The sequence below is a fragment of the Oryzias latipes genome, chromosome 10 (genome assembly GCF_002234675.1).
Source record: "Oryzias latipes chromosome 10, ASM223467v1".
Classification (NCBI taxonomy): domain Eukaryota; kingdom Metazoa; phylum Chordata; class Actinopteri; order Beloniformes; family Adrianichthyidae; genus Oryzias; species Oryzias latipes.
This window is the reverse complement of record NC_019868.2, coordinates 28,124,666-28,151,366: the sequence shown is the minus strand read 5'-3', so window position 1 is coordinate 28,151,366 and position 26,701 is coordinate 28,124,666. Positions and strand designations below refer to the sequence as shown.

Here is a 26,701-nt window from a genome sequence, read left to right as displayed (position 1 = left end):
TTTAAAGAACAATTACATTTTTTCATGCTGCTCTGGTCGCTGACTGACATGACTTTTTCACCGACTTTTGATTCTGACGTGCTGCAGAGTTTAACGGAGGGCTTCGTCTGACATGTTATGTCCTCACATGAAGCCCCTGCAAAGCTTCAGTTGAAATCGTCTTCTTAAGAAATTGTTAGTTTGGGTATTTTTGAGCCACACAAACAGAATCAGCTTCAATTTCCACTGTACTGCTGCTAGTGTGTGGCAAACAACCCACTGGGGGGGGGGCACAGATGTGTTTGTCGCTGACTGATGATGGCTGGAAAAACAAATGTGGTAAAAATAGATCCTGCTGACAGGCTATTCAGTACAGAAAGTATGAGGCTGTGTTCAGCTCCCCAGCAGAACATTTACATTTCATTGCTTCTTTTTTCATTTCTCAGCAGCGTAACAGTTTTACATTCTGAACACTGAAGGCAGCCGGGAACAAAAGCACATAAAGCCTAAAAAGAATAGTAAACGCGCCGTCTTGTTGTTTCCAAAGCGCCGGCGTGTGATGACGAATCCGGTTCCTGAGAGTTTCAAACTGCATGGAAGGATGCTGCTGAAGGCAGTTAAAGTGCAAAGTAGGATCAATCTTTGGGATGAAAACGTAAAAGACTAGAATAAATTGGGTAAACATGTTTGTGACGTGCACACGCTCACCTTCCTTCTTGGATGGATACTAAAGAAATTATTTTTTTACGTGATAGCTTATAAAAAAAAAAGGTTCAGTCTGCAATGCTACAGTCAACTCTTGAGACTTTTGAACTTGTTGACTGAAAAAATACAAAAATTGATGTTTTTGCCTTTAAGTTGTTAATTAAATGTCGTCAAGATGGCGGCCACTTTCGGAGGTCAAAGGTTAACGAAACTTCGATTATGGTTGTAGACTTAACCTGGTGGAGTGTGCATGAAGCTTTGCAAAGATCTCACAAAAAAAAATATTTTTGTGGAAAAATGTGAAAATTGCCAGAAAAATAAACTTCCTGGTTGAAAACAAACAGCCTTTTTTTTCCAAGAGACAAATATTTAATACGTTGGAGGTCTAGCAGCTGATGGTTTTTTTGGCTGGATTCGTCACGCTATGACATATTCTCCCCGCTGCATGGCCAGAGAAAACAGTTTGTGATGTGGAGGAGGTGCCGTGGTCAGACCGTGACAGAAGAGAGGAAGCAGCATCGTTTTTATGAGTTTATTACTGTGACTTGGATACAGTCAATTCTTCAGTTGTTTTGTGTGCAGTGTATGTACAACTTTGTGTTGGTTGGGAATCGGATGTACACTGTGTACATGAAAATATCAAATATCTTACAGCAGACTTATGCATGTACTGCCTGTAGTAACACTGAACCATCTGGATGAAGATCGTCTGCTGGACTTTAAATATGTAGTTGTAGAGTTGGATAAGTTAATTCTTCTCAAAGAGTTCTGGTACATCCCCTGTCCGTCCTGGGGGAGGATCCCTCCTTCATGTGGACACCCCTGAGGTTTCTTCTTTTTTTCCGGAATCCGTTTTTTCAGGAGTTCTTCCTTACAGAGAAGGGGGTTCTGAGGTAGGGGTCGGAAACCTATGGCTTGTGAGCCACATCTGGCTCACAGACAAATCTTTACTTGTTTAAAAAAAAAAAAAAAGTTTCATTAGACCAGTCCTTCTCGGGCGTGATGCGATGCCAGTTTGTAACATATCAGCGCCCTAATGTATTGCGCATCAAAACCCCAAATCTGTAACAGCCTGAATCTTGTGAATTGCCGTCCCGGCAGATGCCCCCCCCCCCCCCCCTTTTTCCCCCCTGCTCCCACTTCAGCCCTCCTATTTCCCTTATTCGGCCCATAACTGAACCCCATTGGTCCAAACTCCCCAACGGCAGGCCGAGCGACAGGACTGAGGGCCAACCAGCATCTCTGCTTGATGCGTTCAATGAACTCCGGAACTCAATCCGCTACAATAACAATATTATTAAAAAAGAATCCACAAACTTACTGTACTTTTAAAGTGTTGAAATGACATACAATGCACACATTCACTTGTACTTTTAGTTTTAAACATATTGCATTGCTCTCAGGAAATCACATTTAAAAACGTGGCGTTCATGGCTCTCTTGGCCACAAAAGTTCCCGACCCCTGATCTAAGGACAGGGATGCCAAGTTTAGTTTAGTCTGTTTAGTTAGTTAAGTTTAGACTTTTTCTATCGAATTCTATGCATTTATGATCGTTTTGATTTATGTTTACTTTACAAATACCGCTACGAAGCCCATCGAGACGACTGTTGTTGTGATTTTGGGCTATAGTAATAAAATTGATTTGATTTGATTACTTGTGCTGGAGTTTTACAATCAGTGTTGGTGAGTTGTAAACATCAAAAGCAGCTTTCTGTTTTACACAGAATCTCTAAGATCCCGACCTGAAGCCTTGTTCATACTTTTAGATTATTGATCGTCTGATCAGATGCGGTTCTCCTGGTGAGAAACGAGGCGAGCAGACGGGGATCAGGCTGAGGTTTACTGAAGCTGGATCACAGCTGCTCTGACAAATTCTGCGGCTGCAGACATCCATCTGCGGCGCGACTTCATGAGTGGGAGAACAAGCTGTACAGCCTCTCAGAGACCCTCCCTCCATCACTGCAGCGTCAGATCAAGCAAAACTGCAGCAAATCAATGCATTTAAACATCAGAGGGTTAACTATGGCGGCATCACAGCAGACGAGTGAACATAAACACTAAATCAGGGCTCTCAGTATGAGTCTGGATCAATACTTGGGAAGGTAATGATGCTGAGATCAAATGCAAAGATGCAGTTTTTCCAGTTACAAAGTCACATTTTACAAAAATAAAGAGAGAAAGTCTCCTTCTCCCTCTAGTGGTGGAGATGAAAACCACAGTTCATAAATACAGTTTATAATTTACAAGATCCACACATCTAGTTTCTCATTTAAGTCCGTAAACAAAAAGGGATTGGACGGGCGGTTCTTCTACTCGCCTGGAGGACGTTTCCGAGCCCCCGTCCCTCCTGCTGCGCTGCTCCGTCCTGACATTCAGGCGCTCCAGCTGAGCACCTCCCTGCTCTGCAATCAAAGGCCAGCCCCAGGCTGCGCCGCAAAGACTTCCAATATCAAATATAAAATACTCCTATTCTAAAAAGGTTAAAGCTGCATGGGGAGAGAAAAAATAAAGTGTCCCAACCCTGAAGAGTTCTGGGTTTCAAAGGTGCGACTCCAAGGATTTTCTTAGGCTGCATGCAAGTTTGAAGTTTAAATTTCCTTTAATAAACAAGACTAAAAATTCAACGGTTCTGACAGCCAGCAGCCTCTACGGTCAGAAAAGTTCATTTCTTTTAGCTGAATGTGGCCCTAATGCTTTTAGATATCCCAAATTTTATATTTATATAATAATGTCAATATGACCTTTTTTCAGACTTATACACCTCACAAGTGCAAGAGAATTTGGCACAAACAGAGATCCTGAAGTCCACTAGAGGCGTCAACCATTTCAATTAATTTTAAATGTCTAAATTAAAAGATTTTTTAATACTCCTGTCCTCATACCTCAAAGCCCACCACCAAACGCCCATGAAACCCAAATATGTCATGTTTTCTGCAACATTTGGAGCTTTTTCCTGAAAATGAAATATTTTCAGCCAAAGAAATGAAGCGAATCGTCAGTAAAGCGCAGGAGCTGCTGGCCGACTCTAATTTTAGGTTTTCACGGGACCGTCCGCTTCAAGAAACTGTACAGGGACCTGCGCCTGCTGAGCCGTAACCGTGGCAACAGCCATCCTCAGGTGCAAATAATGGAGAATTAGGTCACCTGGATCATTTTAAACTGTAAAGTGACGCTGTGATGAAAGCTGGAAGGAGGAGAGCAGGAGGCTCTTTGTGTCGGGTGTTTCCTCCCGGATGCTCCTCCGGGTGAAGGATGGGAGCCGGTTCAATTCCAGATCCCTCATCTCTGATTCGGTTTTCTGTGGAACACGCCGACCTTCTAACCAGAACAAGCTGCAGTTTCTGTTTCTCTCACAACAAAAAGCTCTCAGCTTCTGCTGGACGGGGGGGGTGCAGCTCAGACCCACACAAAAAATAAAAATAAAGCCAGAATCCGGTTTTTATCTTTATAGAAAACGTCTGATCAGCCTGACATTTCTGTGAAGTGTTCCGCTGATTTGCCTTATTCTCACATTTTGTCCATTTTTTCTCATTTCAGTGCCGTATGATAGAGAAATCCAAGTGTTAAAGTATTCAGATGCATTTCTTTTAAAGTAAAAGCCAATATTTACTTAAAGAAAATGCCAGAGATGCTGAAAAATGGTTTTTAGGTTTTGAACTTTTCTGTCACTTCCTTTGCATCCAGTGTTTCTGATGAAATCCAGTCGCTTTCGTTCTCTTCCCAGAATGCAGGACTTCTCCGCTTAACAGAAGCGTTTCTGCATCATTTGAAGGTTTCGTGTCACTTTTGTTCTTCATTAAAGCTTCAGGAATTTGCCAGGAGCTTCTGCTTCCCCTCTGGTTTGTTTCGGATATTGAAAAAAGGTAAAAATAGCTTCTTTTTTTTAAATGCACCCTGAAAAAGGACACATCTGAGCAAAAGCTTCAAACAAAAAGATCTTTTAGTTTTCGTTTGCGTTAGGAAAAGCTGTGAAGCCTAAAAGTCCGACTTCTGCTTCAGAACCAACTTTTGGTCCTTTCATCTGCAGCTTTTGTCTTCCAAAGCTGCCAAGGTCCAGATTTAAAAGCAGCAGCTTTTGTCTGCGGGCTTCTGGCCTCTCACTAGAACGGGTAGAAGCCAGCAGGTGGCCCCGCCTCCAAGGGGATGAGAGTCAGGTAGTTGGAGGGAACGTAGCCCCGCTGGCCGCTCGCCACCTCCACCAGGCTCCATTCAGGGTTCCCCCGTTTGTCGTGTGGCTCCAGGACTCGAACCGGTCGGCCGGCCTGAAGAGAAACCTCGTGGTTTCCTCTGGCAGTGAAATTGTACGCCGCCAGCACCTGCAAGACAAAGTTTGGAAACGCCAAAACATCAGCAAATGCTGCTAAATGGGATCCTGTGGGAAAATATTTGTCCCACTTTAAAGCTCCTTATGCTAAGTCATCGCTTCAGTTCAATGTGAAGGATTTAAAAACTGCTGATCTCTGTATTTAATGTCTACATTTAACTAAAAGCCCAGATTGTTTAATATTTGCTTCATTTTAGTTACAGCAGCAAATATTAAAAATGACAACAAAACTTACTTCAGCATCACAGCTAAAGTTTCAGACCAGCAGCACTTCCTCCACTTCCTGTTTGAGACGCGGCTAAAAGGTGAAGTAGATGTAGCAAAGTCACTTCATCAGGTAACCACTAGGTGGCTCTGCTTCTACACAACAGTCTGGCTTCCTGAATGCTCTTTTTCTTCACATCCGTTATAAATATCCTCAGGGGGAGTTTTTAGGAGCCTCAGAGTTTTATTGTATTGAAGAAATGTGTACTCATTGGAGGCGTGGCCTTTTGATTGATGAATCATGAGCTCTCCATTGGCTGATATGGGCATGTTCTTGCAGCTGTCAACCTCATTTGCCACGCCCATTTGACGTCTTTTTGAAATGTCTGGCTCGTGTGCGTCCTCGTGAAGCTAAAAACTGTCTTTAAAAGACGTTCCATGTAAACCACTGAGATCCATGCACCCTTGTACGTCCCCATACATAAATGATCCTTGTACGTCCCCATACATAGATGTACATCCTTGTACGTTCCATTGAATGTCTGAAAGCGATAACTGTGATCAGAACCCCGATGAAAGGGGCTGCCGTTCTCTGAAACAGGCCGACATCAGGACATGTTAAAATATCAGCTCATCGTCCTTCACACAGAAGCTGAGGCGCTAATGGGTCTGGTGTTGGCAGGACAGAGTGTTACTGGACCCTCAGTCCACCTCCCAGCTCTGCTCCCACAGTCTACACCCATTAGCATCTCATGCTGCTGGAGATCAAAGGAGAAAATGGACGGTGGGAGTGGCCAACAGGTGACTCTCCAGCTGAAATGTTTCCAATCTCTTTTTCTCTCATTTAACTCGTATCATACGTTGTAATTTTGTAAAAAAAAAAAGTACTCCAAGTGCTCAGATTAAATATTAAAACGATCCTAATGACAGAAAACAACAGATTCTGTCGATTTCCTCTTTTCAGTCAGGCTGAATGTTTGACGTTTAAGCAGCTGTGTCTAGAGGGTTCCTGTACTTTCTAACCTTTTCCTTCAATTGGGTTGAAATCTTATCATCTTATTTTGAAAACCAGCATATGCTTTTATGTATTTTGATGATGCTGAAATAGTGAGTAACACCACGCATACACAAGCATTGACTGTACCCGAGTACTGGACTGAGCGAGTGTGATGTCATCCAAAGAAATGGTTTACTTCCAGCTCCAACTTAAATGAAACTGCCATTTTTTTTCGTGAAATGGAGATCGTCATGTTGGAACCAGAAAACGTCGCTAAGCAGTGATTGATGTGAGATGATCTGAGCAGGGCTCGACATAGCCATTTGTCCGCTGGCCCGGTCCTGTTTTTCGAGCAGTGCGGACCACAAGACTTTACTTTTCACTTGCCCGCTCGGGCCACTAAAATATCTAACGGTTTATATATTTTTCACCTTTTTCAATAAAGTAAATTTTGCGAAAACGTGTAGATTTACCTCGTCTTCATAATTTAGTTTTTCTGCTAGTCCTGTGTTCAGACTTCAAGGGTTTCTATGGGAAACCTTTGATCACTTCTCCTTCTCTCCCGCCTGCGCGCGCGGCTGTCACTGCCGAGCACCACGCGGCACGCGCTCACTACTTTTTTTTTTCAAACTTTATTGAATGTAACAATTCAATACAAAACAATGTTAAACAGCAACAACGAAGGCACAAGCCAGTGGGTTATTACAACATTTGATTATAAATCCGACACCGTCACTGAAGAGAGACTGAAGCATGTCAGAGATGTGGAAGACATGGCAGGAATAGATAGGAATATGTTGGATGGAGTAATGGGTGGCATTAGTAGTATGGACAGCAAGATATTTAATGAATGCATTGAAGATGAAACTGTATCCACTAAGCTTTAAGCTGAATGTAAAAGAATCAAAGGCAACTCCAAATACCAGAATCTCAGACTCAAATGCAGTAGAATGTTAAACTACTTAATTTTGTTTTTCTTTACAACACTGTAAGCAGTAAGTATTTCTAGTTAGCTGAATGATCTCAGTTAGACCTACCACAATATGAGGAAAACTCGCGATATGCGATATCAGAGATTAAAATTGCGATAACGATATAATTTGCGGTATATAAACAAACAGCAAAATAACCAAATAACCATTCCCAGTTTAAAAATTATACTCCAAATGACCCACGTTGACATAGGTTACAAACATCTAACATAACAGGGCTCCATCTGATTGGTCAACAATGTGAAGGCGTCCATCCGATTGGTCAAATGCATTGAGGGATTTATTTGATTCGTTAAATGGTTCAAGCTGCCATTAGATTGTTTTAACACATTTAAGGTTTATGATTTATTGCGATATTTGCCGTTAGAAGCACCATGAAAACTTCTGAACTAGTGTTACCTACTACACTGCAGTGCTCTCTTCAAAACATCTGAAACAGACTAGAGCAGATTTAAGTTTGATATGGTCTATTTTCAGTCATTGAAAAGTGTAGAAATAAGTGATGTCACCAGAATGCACCAAATTGCACCATATTAAAAGTTTCCGGGGGGGCATGCCCCCGGACCCCCCTAAAGTTGCAAGCACCTGCGGAGCGGCGGGTCCCGCTATGCGCGGTGTCGGGCCAGTAACTTTCAGGCAGGGCCAGTAAGTTTCAAAAACTACTGGCCCTGTGGGCCAGTGCAAATTTCTGGGCTATGTCAACCCCTGCTGAGTCAACGTTTCTATGGCAACAAGTAAACACTCCTACCATTTAAAGGGGGGCTACAGGAAATCTGTCAGACCTTTTGAACATTGGACGTGGGGGCTCCACCATCTTTTATTGAGGCCACCGATTGGTCAATTTATTACTTGAATAATTGATGATATGAAAAAAAGAGGATTATCAAAGATGCCTTAGATCAAGAACAGTTCTTCTGACCAATAGAATGAGAGTAACAGCAGTTTATTTATCTATAGATATCTATTTTGGCTTTTAGGAGCCACTTCCTGTTTGGAATGCCAAGGGGGGAGGAGTCCCTCAGTCCAGTTCTCACATACAGTCAATGTTACTAAATTACTACCCAAAACTGCAGATCAAGAACAGTCACCTGTAAACTTTATGAGAATCTATTACTGAAAACTTAATGTGGGTCAGAAATTATCCATTGACATTTACTATGAAGTATCCCATCATGCAATTCATGCAACCTGGACTGTTGGACAAAAATAGACTTTAGCTGGTTTGCATTGAAACCATTTATTGACAAATTTATGGCTTCATTTGAGTTAAAAAGGTCAATTTTTAAAATAAAAAAAGCTGAAGAGTAAAAAAAATACTAAACTATTTTTCTTAAACTTTGACAAGTTATCCTCCTGTGTAACAGTAAGGCGATTGAAAACTGCTGCTTAGTGAGTTCATGAACAGTTTGTTAATCTTTAAAGCACCTATAACATGCGAAAACCAACTTTTGTAGTTTTTAAGTGTTCAATCCTAACGAAAAACAAACCTAAAGTGGTATTTTAATCAATTTTACACATTTAAAACCTGCTCTCTGAGCACCAGTCCCTCCCAATCCACAAAAACAAGTGGGTTCTTGTTGGTACCCACAAGGAGAGAAAGGCGGAGCCTCAGAGATCAAGTCGAGGAAAATAAACTGTAAAAGTGACTCATTTAAATAAAATTTAAAAAAATCATTCTTTAGTGCGCCAAAGATACATGGATATAGTTTTGATATCGGCCCTTTAAATAAGGAAATGTTTCCTCTTCTCGCATTTGATGTTTGGCTGAAGGTCACTGACCTCAGAGAGAAGATCTACAGTCACAGTAAAGACCGTCTTCATTTCACTTTGGTAAAAACCATGAAATCAACTATTAGTGGTAAAACAAAAAGACAGTTTCACACAAAAACAAGAACAAGTGATTCTATGAGCAGACGGGATAGGGGGGGGGGGGGGGGGGGTAAAGGTCATTTCAGTGATCCATCATTTTAACAAGCAGGTCATATTATTTTCCCCCTCAACAACCCGATCTCTCACACACACAAACACACCCACACACACAAACACACACACACACACACACACACAAACACACACATACACAGCGCAGAAATTTACTACGTTGTTGCCGAACGTGAATCAATCAGCAGAAACGTGCGGACGAGCTTTATCTGCGCCTGCAGCTCTGCATAAATGAACTCACAACCCTTCACACACTAACACACTCACAAGGTCAGGCAGCTAGTTATGGACATTTCTATGCACACACACGCATGCACGCAAACACACACACACACACACACACACACACACACACACACACACACACACAGATTCTTCTCACAATTCCATTTCTCTCCACAGAAAAACTACCCCATGATTCAAACCTTTAATCACGTTCGGAGCTGACAGACAGGACTTTCAAAATAAAGCGCTGGATGGTTCGTCTCCACGGTAACATCCACACATCTGGACGACAACGACTGAAAGGTTTGAGGTGGAAATTTAAACCCCATTTCCTGGAAACTGTTCATTTTTCTGGGATCTGATTGTTTTAGGGCAGAAGGAGCTGCAGAGTCTTGTTACGATGATGGCTTGTATGTATAGTATTGTTACTGTTATGAGAAAGATAAATTATGGGGGGTTTTTTATGCCAAAAAAACAAAGAAATTAGCCGTTTTTTTCCAAAATATGAATTGGTTTATAACTTTTGACAGAGCTTCCTATGACTTCCTTTCAAAATAAAAGTCCCTGTGCCACAAAGGATCATCCCACTGCAGAACGTTTTGAAGTAGTGATTTAAAACACAACAGTGAATTTTACCTTTTGTTGATGCACCACTGCCGTGAATTTGTGAACCAAACAACAAATTCAACCAGAGCTAACTAAGTGACTTTACTCAAAAGGTAAACTTAAAATCCTTTCCTTTTACTCAAGAGCACCATAGAACTGATCATCTGTGGCACAAGGTGCTTAAAAACACTTTCAGAATGTTTTATATGACTTTGGTAAACTACAAAGCTGCACCGCCTGTTGACTTGTTGGAGCATTATGGGTATTGTAGTCCCAAGCCTCGCAAAGTCACATGTTCTGTGCTTTAACCGTTCATGAACGACTTGTCTGACTGTTGTCTTTCACTCAATGAGGCTTTTAGTTCAGAAAATACGTTACTTTGTCAAATTTAAAACATTTTTTTGTTCTTCAGAGCCACAATGGAGAGGAAAAAGAGCCAATCGCGGCTCCGGAGCCTCAGGCTGCCGACCCCTGATTTAGTCTTTCAACCAAACAAATAGCCTAAAAACAAATCTGTATATATATTTATCATCTTTTAGCCATTAAAAGCACAAATCTGACCCGTTTGTATCAGGGACTGATTAAAAAACGACCTTAGTGCTTCTCGTCACCGGGGAGAACAGAGAACCAGCAGCTGTGAACATGAAGCTCTCACAAAGAAGCCGAGGACTCGGAGCATCGGCCGTCATCACTCAGGGTGTGTCATGAGCGCCTCTCCAAGCAGCTGCAGCAGATGCTGCTCTGCAGATACCGAACCAAACCGAAAGCAAATCTGAGTTTAGACCAGACGCTCCACAGCCACAGAGGCTTCCGGGAAACCAGGATGAAATGGAAAAACCAAGTCATCAAGTGATGGAGGTCTGGAGGTGGAGGCACTGCTCAGAGTTTGAGAGGCCTGCCTTCCTCGAGTTGGTAAGAGTGACATTTCCTGACATGAAGACACTAAAGAAGACAAAGACGGACAATCGTCCAACCGTTGCCACAAAAACACCCAAACCAAAAGTTATGTTCACAACAGAAGGAACCCCAGCAGTGAACCTTGGGGAACCCCTTTAATGATGCATCAGGATATTTTAAAGGACATGCAGTCAGGTATGGACAAACAGAAACACAGGTTTCTGTTTGTCCTGTTTCTGAAGCTGACGGCGAGATCCTTCTGCTATGAGTGTGGGGGGGGCTGTGAGCATGCTCCCTGAACGGACACGCCCTCTTTTTGAAACTGCGACATGTGGAAATATACATGTGGAATAAGCTTTCCTTTCATGTTGGTTTGTTCCTTTTTATTGAATCCTTTGGACTCCTTACTGACATGTGGAGGCAGCTTTACCTGGAAACACGGCTGGCTCGTGTGCGCCGGGGGGCCGGGGGAATACGAGTATCTGCGGTTCCCCGACACGGTCTCAGGCAGACCCGGGTGTGGCGAAGGGGGCGGGTCCTCTGCCGCCTGGTGATAACGAATGAGTTTTGAGGACGCCACGTAGCCTCTCCGGCCTGCACAGACACAGATGTTCGAGATGTTTCAAAGAAAAGCAAAAAGCAGGTGAAAGTTTTCCCGTTTTCAGGATAGAAATGTGCAGAACCGAGCCAGAACTGAACCAGTAGTTCATTAGAAACACCCTGACCCAAAGAATTAATATACAAGTCTGGCTTTGCCTTTAATCGTACATTAAACAGTGAGTAGGGAGGGAATTTGAACAAAACCTGAGAACGAACGAACGAACGACCTTCCTTCCTTCCGACCTTCCTTCCTTCCGACCTTCCTTCCTTCCTTCCTTCCTCAAAGTCTAAATCCATTCCTTTTCCATTTTCTTCTACCATTAACTTCCAGCAGTAACAGCGTTCAACCACAAGATGGCACCAAAGTAATGTGATTCCGTCAATCTGTTTTGTTTCTAATCCTTTAAATCACAGCGGAAACAAACATTTCTATAGTTTCCCGTGTGCCTTTGGGGATTCAGTTCACGCGTCTGATTTTAAAAGCTTCTTTTGAATTCTGTTGTTTTTGTAAACGGTTTGTTGTTTTGTTCCTGATCAGACTGTGTCCGTTATGTTTTTCGGGGATTTTTAAACAGCCCCCACCTCCTGCATCAACCAGCCACCTCCGCTTGTCCCCGCGGGTGTCGGCCCCGCTGATGACGGCCACCAGCTCCCCCTTGGCCAGGCTCAGGTCCAGGTCCCGGCTGCCCACCACCGAGCTCGTCACCTGGTAGATCTTTCCAGAACCGTGTTTTCCTGTGAGCTGCTGGAGGCGGCGATGAGAGGTCGGACTCAGAGGCTGAGGAGAAAAAACTAAATTAGTAAATCAGATAAGTCCATGAAGAACATCGCTCCTCCTGAACTAAGATCACAGAAAAACTGAGCAATGCTTCAGACTGAAGCTGTGATTGATGAGACTTCTCCCCCACAGGAACAAGTCGCAGACAAAAGTTACAACTATTTTAGGAACCAAACAAAAGATGGCGTGACGAGAACACCTCAGTCTTTCTGAAGGTTATTTCTGGAAGCTGCGTGGCGAGTTTTACTGAAGAACAAGTACAGGAACAACCAACAGACGTGACTTGTCTTGACAGCATTTTTAACCTTTTCTAGTCATTTAATTTACAACAAAAGAAAAAAAAAAATCAACAAATTCAAGATTATAATTCAGGAAAAGGATAATGAAACTGGTCTCAGTTTAAGAATGGCAGCTTTGGTTTGTTACATGGATGGAACACTTTTATTAAGCCTCACATATGAATAAAAGTTGACGGTTTCCATAGCAACCAGTTCTTTCATGAGCCAGAACTTTAAAAACATGGAATGGGAGTTAGGCTCAGATCTGGACGTCTCTGTCTAAAGAAAAAACAACACGTGTTGATTCTTAACATTTTTAAAAATAAACAGTAATTTTATACGAAAACTGGCCTAAGTGGCTCCTCCCCCTTAGCGTTCCGAACAGGAAGTGCCGCAAAAATCCCGTAGACGCCTATAGAAAAATAAACAACTGTCACTCATTCTGCTGTTCAGAAAAAATATTCTAATAAAAAAATCAGGCTATATAAATCATTTTGAACATTGGACGCGGCGGCCAGTGGCTCCAACAACTTTTTTGAGATTTTGGCTTCTTGGAGCCTGCAGTTACTTCCTGTTTAGAACGCCAGGGGGAGGGGTCACTCATATACAGTCTTAATAAGATCTAATGTTACAAACCCTGACCTTCACAAAAAAAAACAAGCATAGATTAAAACAGAGGGGTGTTGGGCCACGCCCCCTAGAGGTGTAAAGCATGACCACACCCCAAAAGTCAAATATGTAAAAAGGTATATGAATATGTTCATTACTAATAGTCTGTTTCTGGTTTAAATGAAGCCATCGGTGTAAACATGCTTTGCTATAAAAACAACACCCCTATTGGTTACTTTGTGAACTGCCTGGTTATTTCCTTTTCAATGAGCTTCAGTCTGGAAGTCAGTCAGGAAGGCTTTGACCTGCCTGCATGAATGTGTATCGAGGTTGAGTACATATGACTCGTTATCTGTGTTTATTAGTCTACATTCAACCTTTAACCTCTACTTAAGTCTAGAGCTCAATCAATATTATCTTAGCGTTTCTGGAAATCTCCCATAATCGCTTGCTGTCAAGTCTATAAAACCCAGCGCTGAGATCATTTCTGACCTGCACGACGGGCACGCTCAGAGTTTCCTCCACCGTCTGACACAAAGCATGCAGGCTCCTGGCACCGTCCAGCACGGCGGACTCTGCCCACTCCCAGAATGCACCGTGGCTGAGAAAGCTGTGAGGGAGCTGGAGTGAAGGAGGAGGACAGTGTGAGGAACACGGAGAACACGGGCGCGTGTGTCTCTGACAGCCGGCGGCGCTGGACCTGCTGAGCGAAGCTCTGGAACAGCTGCTCCATGTCTGCAGTCAGGTCTTTGTGCAGGCAGCTGAAGGTCCCCAGCATGCTCCAGATCATCTGCAGGGCCACGCCGTTGAAGCGGGGAAGCTCGTTGAGCAGCAACGTGTTGAGGGTCCTGAGGAACATGAGGAGAGGAGGACGGTTGCAGGAGAAGACTCGTCTACAAAAGTAGAAAGGTGGAAGCTCCACCGCTCCTCACTTGTAGGTGTTGACCACCTCCTGCTCCTCAAAGCTCAGGCTGGCTTTGCCCTCTATCACTTCGTAGTCCAGCAGCTTGTGGAACCTCTTTTTGATCAGGTTCCTCGGGCCCACCAGGAGGTCCCGGAGAGCGCACAGCGGCTTGTGGATGAGCGTCCTCATGCGCTTCTCCTGTATGGAGGCACGGCGGCAGAAATCTGAGCTCGACCCCCCGACTTTGGTGTCTGAAGGGTCCAGATGTGTGGGGGACTCACAAAGGTGGGCAGGACCCACTGTCGGAGCGCCGTGGTGATCTCCTTGTAGCTGACAGCAGACTTTTCTCCTTCCATGTCAAAGTCAAACTCCTCCGTCCGACACTCCAGGAATCCCTGAGGAGACAGCAAACACAGCGTTCAAGGAGGAGATCCATCCCTAAACCACAGGACCGCGGACCGGTAACGGTCTGTAGGACCGTTGGTACCGAAGAAAAAAGAGATTTTTTTTCTTTTTTATTCAAAATCTAAGGGAAGTTTTAGTTTGGAAAACTACCAAATATCCATCACATCCGACTCATTTTTGTCCCGTTCGTCCCTGATGTTCGTTTCTTAAAGCAACGACACGGACCATAAAACAAAAATCTAAACTGAAACCAGCATCTTTGGTGAGTCACTCCTCCTGAACGTTCATTCTGTATTTAGCTGCAGAGAATCATGGGATAGCAGCGTGTTGTGTGACACGTGTCAGGGAAACCATCAGTGGCAGAAAAATGAAGAAAAGAAGAAGTTCTGCTGAACCTCTCCAGAAACCTCCATGTTTGGACAAATGTTGGGGGAAAAAATGACAAAAGTCTGGTTAAAAACAAAAAAAAAAGAGAAGCAGAACAGAAGTTCCTGTTTGACCTCGAAGCCTTAAAAAGAACCAGGAGTTTGTTTAGGGAGAGTCCAGACTAAGGCCTGTTGTGATGAAGCTGCCAGTTCTCCAGCCGCCAGTCTGAGGCGTGGTACGCTCTAAGGTCGTCAGATGATTTAGAAAATCCTTAAAGTTTTAACACATTTATTCACTAAATGGAGAGTTTGGATCATCTAGTTTTGACTCAAAGTCACCAAGAAACGCTTGAGGAGCTGTAAAATGAAAAACTGATGCTGATGAAGATCTGATTACCTGCAGGTTGAACAGGTAGGTCTCCACATTCTCAAGAAGCTGCAGGATGCCGTGATCCAGAACGGCAAAGAAACCCTCCAGAGCGTCGAACTCCTCGTCAACAACCTGCAACCAGGACAAAAGAAAAGGAGGAGAAATTTATGCGGCTCTTCAAACTGAAGCAGAAGGGTTCAGGTCCACACCAAGAGACGGACTAAACTGAATTTGACGCCGTTTGCCTTTGTGCCTCGCACAGCTGAGGCTCCATCACGTTCAGGCGAAACGCAGCTGAGTCAGAGTTTCAATCACGCAACATGAGTAACGTAGGTGTTAATAAACCAGATTCCATCTTTAAGTGTCAAAACAATAATTATGTTAACAAGCATTTCTGGTCAGACAGGAGAAGATCCAGATGTTGGATCTGGATCAGTGATTTCATGGCTGTTTGGATCCACAGTTCAGGTCTGGAGTTGTTGCTCCTCCTCCTCTTCCTCCTGCTGGATCATCTGCTTCAGGTCGCCATGAAAGACATCTTTTCTGTTGCCTCTAAAGGCCTGTTCACACCGGGACGAATTTCGCCGGCGATTTTCGCCAACGTTTAACGCCTCGTGACTAAACAAAGGGCACCAATGAGAGTGTGCACACCGACGCGAAAAAACGGCAGGCGTTAAAGCGTCAAAAAAAAAAAACGCCTCGGGTTCGTTTTTTTTTTTCGACGCGTCGCGTCGAAATCTACTCGACCAATGAGAATGGCGCTTTTGCTCACGTGTCTGGAGCTTCTGAAGTTACAGTAAAACACAACTTGGGGGCGCTCAAACACAAAACTGCCTTGCTGAGCACACATACCAGCGAAGAAGATAGACGCCAAGTAGCGTCTACACACAGCCGCGAAGCAATAATGACGGACATTCTAAAACATCCCCGAACCAAGAACCAGTTGGAGCTACTGGTGCTTGAAATATTCATGTTTTCTTTGTTTGATTCTGACAAGCGCGTAAATACTTACTATCTTCTTGTGAGTGATAAGCGACTTTAAGAAGCGTAAAGTTGCGCAGCGCCACCTTGTGTACAGGAGTATTTCTGTTTACATTAAGCGCCATCTAATGTCAGGGAATGAAATTGCATGTTCACTCCACTCATCGTCAGCGAAAATCGCCTGGGTGTGAACACAAAAAACGTGGCGAAAAACGCTGGCGAATAACGCCTGGCGAATATTCGTCCCGGTGTGTACGGGCCTTAAAGCTGCGTACACGCCGGTCATGTGACACGGTAAAGAACATGTGATACCCAGGTCCTTGAATGTGAGTGTGGTGCATGGTGTTCACACTGGACAAACAGGGAGGGGCTTCTTCTTCTTCTTCTATTGTTTAATAGCTCACGTCTGCCACCTACAGTAGAAAGAGCAGCGGTGCAGAATGTTGAAGTGCTGTAAATCTGGTGACTTTTTCTTTTACAGAAAGACTCGCCACTACCAAATCAGAGTTCCTTGCTGCGTGTTTTGAATCAATCTCAAAAAATGTGAAAGCGAGAGTTTTTGAACATGGAAGTCCGAAACGCGCATTTATTACACTCATTGGAAGTAGCTGCTTGGGCACGTGGTGGCGATGGCGGCGTGAACGCAGCTTCAGAATGAATTCAGACACATCGACCGGATGGAAGAACGGCAGGACTTCGGGTTCTGAGGCAGATCCAACTTCTAGTGAGTCACAAACCAATTAAGGAGTAAAAATTGAGAAACTAAAACCTCTCAGAAACAGGAATGGGGCCCCGCCCCCTCAAAGACTGAGCCGTAGAATGACGGACACTTCCGGAGTACACAGTGGTGCATCATGGGATCGTTTTGGATCAACTCCCACCAATAACATGAGATCGTACTTTTTAACTTTATGGATTTCTGAGGATCGTTCAAGTCTGAGTATGACAGCTGGAGAGCGGCGTCCTACCTTGGGCGCCATTCCAGTTTCGTGTTTAATGTGCTGGCTGAACCTCGCCGTCTTCTTGGCGATGCTGTGGGTGTTGAGGCGGACGATCTTGTCTCTGATGGTCAGGTTCTCGGTCTTCTTGTATTTATCAGCTGCGAGACAGGAAGCGTTGAACAAGCTTCAGTTCACGCCCACTTTGGCATTTGTGGGCGTGTCCATCGGATGGGCGGGTGCGGGAACGGAGAGTCTTACCGACTTCTCTGAAGCGTTTGTACTCGTTGATGCGGCAGTTCAGGGCGACGGAGGTGTGAGCGGTCTTATCCAGCAGGGCGCACGCCGGGTGAGACGGGTCGGTGTGTTTCTGGATGGTCTGCAGGAGGAGCGGGTACCGGGCGATCCGCTGGACCGGCATCACCAGGAAGAAACTCAGGGAGGAGGCGTTGACCTCCGGGCTGCAAGCACAAACAGAACACGGGTCACGTGACGCTCCAGGGACGGTTCGGTCCACACGTGAGCACAAACGCACGCCGAGGCCTTCACGACGGTCACGATCTCCTTCCACAGCGCCTCCTTCTGTTTGTAGGCGTTCTCCAGGACCGTCACATGACTGTAGTTGGCCAAGTACTCCTTATAGGCAGCTTCGATGTCGGAGGAGAGAGCGAGGAAGGACTCGCCTGGAAGGAGAGAAGACGTTCTTCACAAAGACAGAAAAGCAAACAGGAGAGGAGGAAACGCAGAAACATTTCCCTAAAATGTGCAACAGAGTTTTAGAGCTAGCAGAAAACTAAACAAATGAGAGAATAAAGGCTCACAAGAACGCAACAATTTAGGTAAATTCATTCGCTCAATTATGGGGAAAAGGCGTATAAAAATATGTCAATTTATGAGAGAAAGTTGAATATGAAAAAAGTGGACATTTTACAAGACTGAGGTTGTTCAAATGAGAGAAAAGTCCCACAATTATGTAAAAAACAAACAAACGCAGACCTAAACGCTAAATTAATGCTTCAAAGAGTTTACAAGAAAAGAAAATTTAGCGTTTCGCTCTCAGAATGCTTGAAAGAAAACTTCCTGTTGAATTGATGTTGCAGACAGAAATGGGATGGACGCCACTCGGCACCAGGATCCCACTGAATCTGCTTTATTTAAGTTGTAAATGTACTTTAAAAAAAGAAAAAGAATGACTTTAAGTTATAAATTTAGACATACATTCTCGTAAAATGTTTGACCCGTCATAAGTTTAAGACCTTGTTATTTTAAAATGTCAGCATTTTCTAAACTTTAGGCTTTAGGCTGGTACATTTAATTTCTTTTTTTATAATTATACGACTTTTTTCTCATTTATTTGTTTCTTTTCTTTTCTGGTGGCCCTAAAACTCCATCATATAATTTAGAGAAATGTTTTGAACTTTTTAGGACAAATTTCAGGATTTTACAACTTTTTTCTCCTAATATTATTGCCTTAGTTCCTTTAAATTTGAACTTTCTTCCTGCTTCTGCTACTTTAATTTCATTAGTTATGTAGATTTCCTGGTACTGTGTTGTAAAATCATCTCCACATCCACGTCTGAGGAGCAGACGTCCGGTGGACAACAGCCGATGGATCCTGACTTCACCTCTACTCTGAAAGGATCCTCCTTCTGGTAAAGTGAGGATCCGGAGCAAACTCCTTTAAAATTGCATCAGAAAAGAGTTTGCTTTTTCATTTTCTGTCCACGTATCAAACTGAAGTTGATGCCGTTGGTCTGAAGCTAATGTTAAAGCATCAGTCAAACATTTCAGGGTGTCAGAGCAGGAAACTTTGCTTTCACGCCTGAACAAAAAGCCATAAAACTCTTTGTTGAGGAAAAAGATTTGCTGTGATGTTTTAATTTGCTGCCAGCACTCGTGTTTGTTCTGCAAACAGCTTCAAAGTCTCCTAATGAAGAGCAGCTTCAGATGGAGAAGGAACGGCGTGATGGAGGAATGGCGTCTCACGGAGGCGGAGCTTACAGAGGTTCTCCAGGAAGCGAGGGTCTCCGGGCTGAAAGCGGTCCAACTCGCTGAGGAGACGCGCGGAGACGTCCATCACCTCCTGGGTGTAGAGGAACATGCCGTCCAGACCGGCGGGAGGCGGCTTCATGCGGGAAGAGCACAAACACGGGCGAGCGTCAAAACACACTGAAGCAGTCGGACGTTTCAGCGCCTCCCGGTGCCAACGAGGGCCACGGTCAGGAGCCGTGATCCGAACACAGGAGGCGTCCGGAAACGAGGACCGCTGAGTTTCAGCAGCAAAAGGGGGAATAAAAACTCCCCACAGACAGAATGATGCTGCTGGTGTTTGAGGATCCATTCATTTTACAGATGTTTAACACTACAAGTCCCAGAACTTACTGGACCTCCTTTAGCCAAGAAGATGCCAGCCGGCTGGCTACTCTGTCAACTCAAACTGGCATCGTTTCATTTGTGAATGTGGCACCTACCTGAGGAATGTGCAGGGGAGTGTGGGGAGGGGGTGGTTGCTCGTTTGAATGGGGGAGAGAGGGCTGCTAAGTGAGGCGGACCAAACCATCCCTAAACTTCCTGTTGGAGCTTCAAAGAGAGTCGGCCAACTCTCATGTGGGTGCAAAGAAGGCACCAAAAGAAAAGAAAACTGCTTCAGCAACACACCCATCTGTGTGTTAAGAGTCGGTTCAAGAACGATGGTGCCGGTGTGTTGACTGTTACAGATACTCATGTGCCAAATGCAGAAGACAGATACCATGGGGAGTGAAATGTACTCACTGACATTTTTTCATTTGCAAATATGTGGAAAAATGTCTTTTTTGGGAGCATTCTTATAAATAAATCTCAGTGATGGAAAAACCCACGCGTGTGGATCTCTCCCTAAGACGGCAAAGTAAAAAACAAGGGATTTAGCACCTATGGTGCGCCTCATTTCCATGAGAAAAGCAGGGATTTAAGTCCCTGTGGGTTTTATATGTAGGAAAGCCAAACAGCTGCTCCTCAGGACTTCCAGTGGCAGAGAGACCCGAGGAATGAAGTAGAAGAACCCGTTTGCAGATTTCATTTTAGAAGCAGGTTGTCACTGAAACAACCAGACAATATTTCTGCTCCACTTCAACGTCAAGATCAAAGACTTATTAAGAAAAAGAGAAAAACTGATGTTTGAAGGATCTAAACTGGTTTCCGTAAAACAATAGAAACCCTGGTGGAAGGCGGCCGGTCCTCGCTGACAAAGATGCGGCTGTCCTCCAGCATCAGCGCTCCCACTCCTTTATCAGGAACAATCTGCAGTCTGACAGACAAAACAAAAACACCACTTTTCTGTCTCACACAGCAGCCATTCTTCTGCCCCCCTGCTCCTGTCTGGGACTCTCCACCTCCATTTTTTCCCCTCCGTTACCATTTTTTCCACATTTCATTTCTTGATTTCTCTCAACGCAGTTTAAGACATTTACTTTTCCAGAAGAAACGGCATGAAAATGAAAGGAAAATCAAAACGTTTCCCCGTTTCTTCCCCTTTAAACGGCGTCTTTTGTGGTTCCAGCTGACAGTAAAGAATTGCACTGCTGCGCTGCTTCATCATCAACAGCAGCAACTTCAACCTACAGCTCTGATTCAAGAAACTTCTTCTATCCTTCACCTCCATTCGAATGCATTTAAACATGAGAAGTGGACTGAGTGGCTCCTCCCCCCTGGCGTTCCCAACAGGAAGTACCCGCTGGCTCCAAGAAGCCAAAACCCCACAGACGTCTATAGAGACATAACCATAACTATTGGTCAGAAGAACTCCTCTAAAACACGTCTTAACATCTTGATTTTTTTTATTATATTTTTATTCAAGTTTCAAATTGACCAATCAGATGCCTCCATAGAAGTAGGTGGAGTCTGATGCCCCCCCCCACATCCAACGTTGAAAATGTTGGACAGATTCTGTGGCCTTCCAACAGGCCCACTCCTGATTGGAGAGAGTGGTTGCCATAGAAACCATGACTAAAACCAACCAATCAGTGCTGATTGCTGGTATCTGGCTCCAACATGACAAAAAAATAAAAATAAAAATAAAAGAGTTCTCTGATACAGTCAATAAATACAGAAACTCCACCGGATTCAATGATGGTTCTAGAAGAAGATAAGATTAACTAAAGTATTTATTTAATAATGAAATATAATATTATGTTTAAAATCACAGAATGAAACTTCCTGCTGCCGCTGAAGGAAATCTACGACTAGAAAAACCCGCCGACGTGTTAGAATCTGAAAGGATGAAGATCTTTCTGCAGTTTTAGACTAAACCTCATCATCCTCACATGGAGAAGACTGAACAGAGTAGAACCTTTACAGGAACCAAAAAGACTCCAAGAACTCATCCTGGAGCTCATGAACGAAGCAGCAGAAGAAGGTCAGACCTCACTGGACTCAGTTCAGGTCAGAGGTCACGATCCAACAGTCAGAAAGAGACTTTGGGACAAACGTGGATCCGTGGAGAGTTGAAGGAAAGACACAGCAGAGGAACATCTGGAAACAACTGGACTGATGTCCTGTTCCGACACAAGAGGAACTTTCTGGAAGGAAAACGTCCAGAGAGACGCAAACAGACCCCAACGACAATAATGACAGCAACACGGTGGCGGTAGTGTGATGGTGTGGACCTGCTTTAAGAATCTGATTGAATTCTGCTCTGTATGCTGTGATCCTGAAGGAGAAACTCTCCATCAGTCCTTTGAACTTCTACGGACATCAAATCACCACCAAGTGTCTAAAGACCACGGCCGACCGGAGACCCTCCTCGTACCTGTAGCTTCTGCAGGCTGCTCCTGATGGCCCCGGTGCTTAGCTCCAGCATTCTCAGGAAGCTCCTCTCCGACTGGACCAGCTCCTCGATGGACATCAGTTGGCGCTGAGCTTCCCTCTCTCTCGCTGCAGCTTTCTCTGCCTCCGATTTCCTTCTGGCCTCTTCTGCCAGCTCTTCCTCGGACACCAAGGCGTCTTCGGAAAAGCTGTCCTCCGAAGACCGTCTTGAACGTTGCGCTTGATTTACATCTAGAAGTTGGGAGGTCTCTTCTGAGCGGACCACCTCCTCAGCTGGAGCGTCCTGCTCCTCCTCCTTTTCCTCCTGCTGCTGCTCTGGGCCTCCATCCTTCTCCAACCGGATCTTCTGCCTCATCCCATTTCTCCTGGAGGACTTCTGTTTGGCTCCTATCGAACAGGGCGGGGCTGAGGCTGGGTTGGCCAGAGTCAGGGTCAAAGTGGGGGGCTGGAGTCTCCGGGGGACCTCCATGATGGAGATCACGGTCCAAGACGACACAACAACGCCTACTTTACAGCGTTAAATGAGGAGGACATCCACTAAAAAAAAAAAAAAAAAGTTACATTTAGCCTAATTTACAAAAGGAGTTTATGCAAATAATCACCCTGTGATTTAGAAGACCCCCCCCCACAGTTTCATTTAGCTCAACGGTTCACATTTTAAACCTTCATATAGTAAGGCCGCTTAAAATCCAAAGACTAAACAAACATCTTTTTTTCCTAATGATGCTCGAGGAAGAGGTGACGGGTCAAAACCCCCAGCAGGAGCTGGTACTTAAGGATTTTGTTTTTATTAAAGATGGTGGCCTTTTCCTGAGGTCAAAGGTCAACCAAACGTCGATTGTGGTTGTAGATTTGACCTGGTGTGTTGGCGATTTCATGAACATCCCCCAAATACACACTTTGGCACAACATGGCCACCCAGCCGTATAGGTCCAGTGGCCATCCCATAATAAATGTGTTCTGGTTTCATGAGTGGATTTTAAACTATTTTATTTGAAGTTTTGTTTCTTTTTTCTGGGTGCGTTTAAATTCTGGCGAGTTTTTGAGTTGGAGTTTTTTGTTCAGAAGTCCAGGAAGAGAGAAGATTTGTGGAAATAATCATCCGGTCCTTCAGTCCAGGACATAACTACTGTTTTCCTCGTGGACTCCACTGACGTTTACCGTCATTAACATGAGCGCCACAAATGCCAGAGAGCTCCTGCCAAAGCTTTTATTACATCTGCAGACTCAGCAAAAAAATGCCGCAAACACCCCTGAAAGAAAGTAGACCAACATGACATGACAGATTATTTTACCTTACTATTATACCACTAAATATTCTTTTCTACAAGAGCTGCTGGGCTTCAACGGAACATCTCCTTCCACTTGCCCCGCCCCTCTACGAGGTCACAGAGTCGTCTTTAAAAACTGTGTCAGAGGATCGACGTTTCCTCCACTTCTTCACACGGACGTTTCAGCAAGGACGTCCAAACGCGACGGCAGGACTCTGCAGCAGCAATGGCGTTCCCACGCCAACGCGAGGAACGTCTCCGTGTTCGAGAGACGCTCGCTTCAGCCATCGGCCTCGTTAAAAAAAAAGGAGACGGCTCAGATTGATCCTCTTTTACCGAACCTCCAACAGAAGCTTTAGGGGTCTAATCAGCATAGAATGGTGAGGGGTGGTGGGGTGGGGGTGGGGGGGTCAGTCAACTGTAACTTGAGACTCAGAAAATCTGAGAGACGATCAATAAAAGTCAACAGGAATCCTCTGGAATCAATGCAGCATTGTCTGAATTTTCTAAGAAAAAGCTGGAAAGTTTCTGTGCTTCTGCTGACGAATAGAAACACAAATAAACACAAATAAAAACACGAATAACTTCATCGCTTTACTTGTTGGTGCAACAAAAACGACCCAAAACAGTGAAGGTGGAGCTCTGCAGCCTGGAGGCTGAAAACATTTACTAAAATAAAAAACAAAAAGGTTTTACAAACTAAAATTAAATAAACTGGATTTTAGTCGGTTTCAAGTTCATTTAGATTTTAGTTTCTTTTTCTTTGAATGAACCTGGACTAACTTTTGTCTTCTTGGTAAAGACGCTACACCACAGCACAAGAACCACCGGGTGGTTTTAAAGCTCTCAACACTTAATTAACTCTTGAACTCATCACAGTCGAGTTTGGACGTGAAGTTCTAGTCGGTGACGGAGGAGTGCAGCGTCCGGCCCAAACCAAGTCAAGGACTCACTTCAACTCATCATTTTGTCTCTGAAAACCCGCTAAAGGAGAAAATCCGAGGTCAAACTGAAACAGAGACTCCTGCAGTGTCACCAAACCCTACCTTCTGCAGAGTCAGCAGCAGCAGCAGAACCTCCTGGTCCTGGCGGGTCCGGACCCAGTCTGGTGCTGGAAACACGAGCGCAGAAACGCTGGAAGTTTCCGCGCTGCGGTGGCCGCTGCAGCGCGTCAGTGTGCGCTCTCAAACATGTGCCAGGAAAAACAGGGGGGGGGATGGGGCCCGGAGGAGGGTGGAGGAGAAAGAGGAGGCGCACACGGACAGGACTGCAGCAGCTGTTCGGGGGGGGGGGGAGTGATGCTCACCAGCACAGGCGGGGCTTGGCCCAAAAAGTCCTCACTGGAGTTTCACCAGCCAATCAGAATGCACCATGGGAGACGGAGTCCTGCAGGGATTGAAGTTTTCCTCTCTGAAGACAAAAGCGTGAAAAGAAACAGACTTTTCAGAAACTTCACCTAAAATTTGAAGAGTTTCATTAAATTAAAACAATTATGTGAAAAGATTATTTAATAACCCACATGGAGCAGATCTCTACATTTGTGAGTAAAGAAGTTGACCTGAAAATAAAAATAAAAGTCTACACATGCCAATTTATTTTGAAAATTGGATTAGTTTACACTTCCTGTGCGTCATCCTTGATAAAAATCTTACAAAACGTAATTTTTTACAACATTGAATTGTCTTCCCAGCAGCTAATATCAAACCCAGAATCTGTTTTCAGGGAGTGAAACTAAAGATTTGAGCAGCAAAAATACGATCAGGGAGACATTTTCTTTTGAGAACTTGTGTTTGTTTAAAAGGAAAATCATATTTTTTAGTTTTACAAATGACAAAACTTTAAGAAAAGTGGACAAAGTCAAGCCTTCGACAAGCATCAAACCTGCTGGTTATTGATGTGCATCGTGGTCGTGTTTATTATCAGAGGTTTTCCATTCAAGTCTCATCTGAAAGACACCCAGAAGGTTTGGTTGTCTCAGCATCTACCTGGAGAAATTCCTAAATATGTCAACTGTTCTGCTCAGAGGGAGTGACATCACAGCTTCCTGGATTCCTCACAGACACATGGACAAAGCCTGTAGTCACATGACTTCTTGCTTTTGGCTCCACTTCCTGTTTCTGATGGGACTAAAGGCATAGGAACATTAATAATGGTTTTGGTTCTGATGGACACTCCTGTTCCCCACATCAGGCCGCAGAAGATGGTCGAATCCAGGCGGTAAAGGTTTGTTTGTTGATCTGCTTCATGGATGACGGTTCATGAACTAAGTCCATACGAACCCGGATTGACCGTAAATCTGATGGCTCTAGAGTTGGCATCGTTTGAATTACAGAAACCGTTCAAACGTTTTACACAGTTAACGACATTTAAGCTAGTTTGCAAGAGGAGAGAAGCAGCTTTGTGCCGATAACCAACACTTTCCATCATTAAAGGGCCCATATTGTGCCATTCTAAGCCTTTCAGAGTAAACACCATCTAGTATATGGATAATGTATTACCTTTGGTACACTAAAGATAGAATTCTTTATGAAATATTGAGTTATTTTTGCAGCTACTTTTAATACCCGCAAAGAAGACGACTCGATCTCTGAGGCTCCGCCTTTTTCTCCTTGTGGGTGCCGCCCCTTTAATGACGTCATCCTAGAGTCGACCTCATCAGCGTGTCTGCAACAACATCCGAACATTTGCAGAGACGGCTGTGCAGATTTCGTTTAGCGGTAAAGCATTTAGCCGATCACCGCCAGCTCCATGGAGAAAGTGGGCGTGTGTGTTTTAGCCTGGGGGAGGGGCTGACTCTTCCTGGAAGGGGCTGTTCTCACTTTGTGATGTCACAATGTGAGAACCCAGTCATTTTTATGGGTTGGGAGTGGCTGGAGCGCAGGTTTTTAGAGGAATACTCAGATGTGTGAGTGGATCAAAATACCGCTTTAGGGTTGTTTTTGGTGAGGAATGTACATTATAATAATACACTTAAAACAGTTGACTTGACATGATTCAGGCCCTTCAAGTGTCCTTCGTCCGTGTCAGAATTCATTAGAATCAGGTGAATCGCGTAATCGATGGAAAAGAGTGTGGGTTATTTGGCATTTCCGGTGTTCAGCGGTTAAAACTGGCAACAGTTCAACTGGCCAGGAGTCTGCTGAAAACTCAGGAACCACCGTGACCTCTGTGCTTTTTATAAACTATTCATGGTTAGGAACTCAATGACAGGAGACTGAGGGAAAAAAATGTGCTTGAAAATAAAAACCACGCTGCTCCGTACCACGACTTCAGATGAAAGAATCATAAATTTAACCACGAAGCCTTAAAACGTCAGAAAATGAATGAATAAAGTAGGCCTGCAGAATATACCGCAAATTTATCGTTATCGCAAGATCAAGCTGTGCAATATGCATATCGCAAAACACAGCAAAAAATGTAATAAATGGTTACCTTAAATGTGCTAAAACAATCTTATGGCAGCTTAAATTATTTAACGAATCAAATAAATCCCTTTATGCATTTGACCAATCGGATAGAGCCTTTAGC

The 26,701-nt window shown here is 44.1% G+C and overlaps 1 protein-coding gene across 3 annotated transcripts in view; it reads right to left on the bottom strand.

The window, feature by feature from the left end:
- Positions 1-1,202: 1,202 nt before the first annotated feature.
- arhgef37 (Rho guanine nucleotide exchange factor 37) overlaps positions 1,203-26,701 on the bottom strand; it is a 28,862-nt gene continuing 3,363 nt past the window's right edge. The window contains exons 2-16 of one of the 3 annotated variants that reach the window (XM_011480557.3): positions 24,480-24,583; positions 24,220-24,284; positions 21,886-22,439; positions 19,101-19,224; positions 17,635-17,782; positions 17,361-17,560; positions 17,130-17,260; positions 15,208-15,312; positions 14,322-14,435; positions 14,069-14,238; positions 13,837-13,984; positions 13,629-13,757; positions 12,054-12,249; positions 11,302-11,465; positions 1,203-5,001 (exon numbers count right to left, since the gene is read on the bottom strand). In XM_011480557.3, coding sequence (XP_011478859.1) covers positions 4,786-5,001; positions 11,302-11,465; positions 12,054-12,249; positions 13,629-13,757; positions 13,837-13,984; positions 14,069-14,238; positions 14,322-14,435; positions 15,208-15,312; positions 17,130-17,260; positions 17,361-17,560; positions 17,635-17,782; positions 19,101-19,224; positions 21,886-22,371 — 2,331 coding nt within the window. In that variant the 5' untranslated portion in view covers positions 22,372-22,439; positions 24,220-24,284; positions 24,480-24,583 and the 3' untranslated portion in view covers positions 1,203-4,785. The other 2 variants (XM_023959398.1, XM_023959397.1) reach the window with 2 other exon arrangements.